The 5397-nt window shown below is 38.4% G+C and overlaps 1 protein-coding gene across 1 annotated transcript in view; it reads right to left on the reverse strand.

Moving 5' to 3' along the window:
• LOC106874286 (toll-interacting protein) overlaps positions 1-5397 on the reverse strand; it is a 271164-nt gene that overhangs the window by 24740 nt on the left and 241027 nt on the right. Inside the window, exons 2-4 of the mRNA XM_014921961.2 lie at positions 3680-3813; positions 1849-1897; positions 542-694 (exon numbers count right to left, since the gene is read on the reverse strand). Coding sequence (XP_014777447.2) covers positions 542-694; positions 1849-1897; positions 3680-3786 — 309 coding nt within the window. The 5' untranslated portion in view covers positions 3787-3813. The remainder of the gene's footprint in view (positions 1-541; positions 695-1848; positions 1898-3679; positions 3814-5397) is intronic.

Below are 5397 nucleotides of genomic sequence, written 5' to 3' on the forward strand. Positions count from 1 at the left end.
TGGACACTAAACTCCGCTTGCGAAGACTTTTTGAGGCAAGTGAAATCGAAATCAAACTAAATTCGACGACTGGCACCCATGCCAACGTCGTCTCCTTCATTGGACACGAAACTCAGCTTGCGAAGACTTATTGGGGCAAGCAAAATCGGGATGGCACCTGTGCCCAGCGTCGCCTTTCTGGCACTTGTGCCTGTGGCATGTGTAAGGATTTTCGAGCGAGATCGTTGCCAGTGCCTCTGGACTGGCTCTTCTGCGGGTGGCACATAAAATGCACCATTTTGAGCGTGGCCATTGCCAGCACCGCCTGACTGGCCTTCGTGCGGGTGACACGTAAAAGCACCCACTACACTCTCAGAGTGGTTGGCGTTAGGAAGGGCATCCAGCTGTAGAAACTCTGCCAAATTAGATTGGAGCCTGGTGTTGCCATCCGGTTTCACCAGTCCTCAGTCAAATCGTCCAACCCATGCTAGCATGGAAAGCGGACGTTAAACGATGATGATGATGATGATATATATATAGATAAATGAACATATATACTCACTGTGAAAGATAAAACAAGATTAATCATGCCTTCCTTTTCTTCGCCTTGCCTTCCACTAAGAGGGTACCAGTCATCAACGACATCACCATTCAAGACAGACTGGGGTATTGTGACGTGACACCATGCTATCCTATCATCAACAGTAAAAGATCTCTGAAATAGATGCAAAAAATAAAGAAATAAATAAATGCAAAGTCTTCATTGTTGAGATTCACATGCTACAAGCATGCTAATTATTGTTCTCAGTAAAACAGATTATCATTTTGACATTGAGTTTAAGCCATTTCACGCCAACCCACCCAAGACTACCTCAAGTTCTATGATATGTAACTGCTTCTTTAAAAATATTCATATTTAAATTATAATTGTCTCTCATAAATTTATTGAAATTATGTTCTACAAATCAAAATTGATAATTTTTTTTGACAAAGGTTCTAGGCTAGAAGCCATGTGTGAAGGCACGTGGTTCAGTGGTTAGAGCATTGAGCTAACTACATTGAGGTAGTGAGTTTGATCCCTGGACTGGGCTTGTGTTGTGTTCTAAAGCAAGGTACTTCATTTTCACATTGTTCCAGTTCACTTAGCTGTATTTTGATTCTGCTGCAACTGTCATGTGCCCATAGTTTGCACTGACCACACTGTATGGAATTTCTATCTACACCTTGTCTACATATGGAACAGGGCTGTTCATTTGAAGGGATTAGCGTTCTGTCTGTTCTTCTGCTAATTAGAATTTTAGTCTTTGCCGAGTTAACTTTAAGACCCTTGGAATTTTAATTCTAATTCTCCTCCACTTTCAGTTATAATAACAAGGTCATTAGCATAGAGGAGTTCTTATTGATAACCAGTCTTAAATTCCAATGTTATGGCCTGGAGGACTATGATAAAATAAAAGGGGACTCATAACCAAACCCTTATGGACTCCTACCTGCACACTAAATTCACTCTTGTACTTGTTAACTCTCACTTTGCTAAAGGTACCCCTGTACCTGGCTTGAATGGCTCTCACTAGCCAGTCATCTATTCCTAGCTTTAACATCAACCACCAGATGAGGGATCGAAGTTTCCAAATGATGTATGTGGAGAACTGGAAACAAATAGCACTGTACATAAAAGTCTCATTCGGACAATAGGTCATACAACATGGTAAGATGCATCAAGAAGCCCAGAATATAGATGTGTGTATGTAAATGTGTGTGAAAAAATATGTTAAACTTCCAAAAGGTAAGAACCTGAACAAATGTGTACAACTAATTATGCTAACACACTTATTTAGTATAAGAGAAAACAGGCCATCTAAAACTCACCTCATCGAAGATTTCAAGATACATACTGTCCACGCCAACTGGAAGGTAACTGGAACAGAGTAAAAGAAAAATAATCTCAGATGTTTGATTGTTTCTAATTAATTATCATTAGATCAAGATCACACTTTAATTAATAAATAAAAATATTAATGAAAAAGCTATTGTGTAGACATTTTGGTTTCCACAACAATAATTTCATTATCTTCATAATGGATACAGTAATACTTTAAGCCCTAAATCTTACAGGAGTAATGCATATAAAAATAGAAACGAAAAAAAAAAAAGAGAGAGAGCAAGAGAGATGGCTGACCACTGTCAAAACAGCAAATGAATGATTATAAAATCATATTTTAGAAGGCAAACTTTAAAAGTGCCCAGTCGCATCCAGAATGGTTATGGCTTCACTCTAAGTAACAAGAATATTGTTGGCTAATACCACTTTAGCTCAGCAACTCCTGATATACAGGTAGTTGGCCAGACAACTAGGTCTGGCCCACAGAACTATTGTTCCAGATACACCAAGCTTCTGACAAGCAGAGGACAATATTGCACACATTCCAATATCCTGAGTAAGTGTGGACATGTTGTCCTCTCTCTTCTGTCCAGTCTATTTCTGGAATACCTATAGATTCTGGTGGGGACCACAGCAGATGTGGGTATGGTTGGATGTTAAAGTATGACAAATACATATTCTTCTAATGTTGGGGAAAAAAATGTATTTTAAAGGATTGTGGAATTCCGAACAGTCACAGCTGAAAGAAAGCCATTAATTCAGCAAAGTAAGAGAAAAGAACATTGGGGGCATTCATCTCCACTCATTTTCCTGTCTTCTGGTTTTCTCTGCTTATTATTGTAGCTATGAACTTAGAAGTGTCATGGCCAAGTATTAGACTGATCTGCACATAGGTCTTTAATTCAAATCTATTGCAAACATTTTGTGTTCTTGTGCTAATCATTACTGTCATGATCATCCAATACCTGCCTTCTGTGCTTGCACTGGGTAAATGATTTATCCCTTTAGTATTCAGATTACTTTGTCAAGTTTAATGCTTATTTTAATCATGCATCATCTAGCTTCAAAATTTCAATGATGTGATCATATTTTTGTAGAATGACATTGTTGGTTAGATGTGAGAGGCCAGATCTGGTCTGGATATGGCCAGTTTAAATACTAAAAGGTTGAGAGAATTTGATGAACCAAGAAACCTGTGTCAAGCTCCAATGTCTATTCTGGCATGGTCTTTAAGTCTGGATGCTCTCCCTAACACCAGTCACTCAACAGAGTGTCATAGGTGCTTTTTTCTTGGCACTGGCCCTAGTGAGATTGCTAAGTGGCTTGCAAGATAAGACACCCACTGCAACTGAGTTGGGGTGCAGTATTGAAAGAGCTGGCTTTGTGCTAGGTGTTGAAGTATAACAGAGGGACAGGAACAAGTGCTTTGTTGTAGAAGAGATACAGGATTACTCCAGCTGGAAAGGTAGGACACATTATTTAAATTACCATAATCTAACTAGTTGTTAGAAATAGGTACCAGACTGTTATCTGTGATAGACTAGTGGTGTTTTACCACAGAAGCATTTATTTCTCATCCACTAAACACCATAAGACTAGAAACAATCCAGTGGCCTTTGAAAAGCTGCCACACCTTAGGAGTTTATGTTTTCTATTAGATTATGGCTGCATGGTTAAGAAGTTCACTCTGGAACCATACAGCTTAAATTTTATTTCCACTGCATGAACACCATCTGTGTAAAAGTGGTTGGCATTAGAAAGGGAAAGAGAGGAAGAGGGAGAAGAATGAGGAAGACTTTAAAACAAGGTCATATTTACCACTGAACACATTTATTCCAGGAAGGAAGTTTTGCTCCATTATACGAAGTTGGAGTCTCAAACACCGCATGTCCTACTCGGATGCGACAATAAGGGTCCATCTTCATAATGCCATAGTTTTTGGTTAATTGAGCCTGATCAGAAATTAAAAGACATGCAAATTATAACTGGTATATTTAGAAACAGGAAAGTGGTGCTAGAAACAAGCAACACGAAAGATAAGTTATCAAGAGGACGAAGTTTTAAGTCATGGCTAAATTGCTACACTTTGCACACAATGACAGTATACACAGGAAAAGCATGCTCAAGTTAATAATGGAAACAATTCATTAAGAGATAACGCCGGTTACAGCATATGACCAAAATAACCGCTGCAAACATGCTCATTCAAGGAGCATACTCAGTTGTATATTGTGACAGGAAGGAATTGCTGTTTAGTGGCTGAAAATGCCATAAAGGGCAACCAAATCTTCATATCACATGCCTTAGTATCTTTAAAAAACAGAAAGACAAAATGTTGTCCATGATATAAACAAGACGGTCTTAGCCGTAAACCCTTTTATCATGTGTCCACTTGATCAGAGTTGATCTGCAGCTAAGCAACTACAATTGAAGGAATTTCCACAAGGTCGATCAATCTGCTAGAAATAGCAGCCAAAGCTCAATCACATGACTCTGTACCTCCATCAAAAAGGAAGGATACATGAGAAAATGTGATCCTTGATATATGAAGTGATGAATGGTCATGGTTTGAAGGCTCTCATCATAAGTGTCTTCAGCTTGGGCTGGCCTGGGTCTAAACAACAACCATAACTATTTCCAGCCAATGAAGAATCCCCTACTTCAGTGATTTTCAACCCTGCCTCTGTTTTTTTAACTCCTTGACTTGATGTATTTTGCTGTTTAACTTCTTACTTCCTCACAAAAATAAGCACTAAATAATCACTATATATAAAAGCTCATGTCACTGCCAAAACATTATCTTTAAGGTAGCATGTTAGCACTAGAATCACTAAAAGTAGTAGTAGTTGTAATAATAATAATGTTTATAATTTTAGCACAAGTCTAGCCTTGTTGAGGGGAGGAGGCAAGTACTTGAGTGGTACTTATTGTAATGATGAAGCGTAAAGCTGATCTCAGCAGAATTTGAACTCAGAAAATAAAGAGTTGAAAATAGTAGTATTTCTTTCTAATTTTGGCACAGGGCCAACAATTCTGGAGGGTGGAAGAAAGTCAATTGCATCAACTCCAGTAGTGAGTTGACTGATACTTTATTTTATCAACTCCGAAAGGATTAAAAACAAGGTTGATTTTGGCAGGATTTGAACTCAGAATGTAAAGAACTAGAAGAAATGCCACAAAGCATTTTGACCGACACACTAATGATTCTGCTAGCTTTCTGCCCAATGATAATTATAAGGGTTTCAAATTTTGGTACAAGGCTAGCAATTTCGGTGGAAGGGGTAAGCCAATTACAATGACCACTGGGGTCATTGTAATTGTACCAGTGTTCAACTGGTACTTATTCTATCGACTGGTACTTATTCTATCGACCAGCGAAAGGATGAAAAGCAAAGTCAACCTTGGTGGAATTTGAACTCAGAACGAATAAAGACAAAATGCTGATAAACATTTTGCCCAGTGTGCTAAGGATTCTGCCAACTCACGACCTCCACACGGCAATACTAAAAACAATAGTTTCTCATTTAGGCACAAAA

This window comes from Octopus bimaculoides, chromosome 22 (assembly GCF_001194135.2).
Source record: "Octopus bimaculoides isolate UCB-OBI-ISO-001 chromosome 22, ASM119413v2, whole genome shotgun sequence".
In the NCBI taxonomy this organism is placed as follows: Eukaryota; Metazoa; Mollusca; class Cephalopoda; order Octopoda; family Octopodidae; genus Octopus; species Octopus bimaculoides.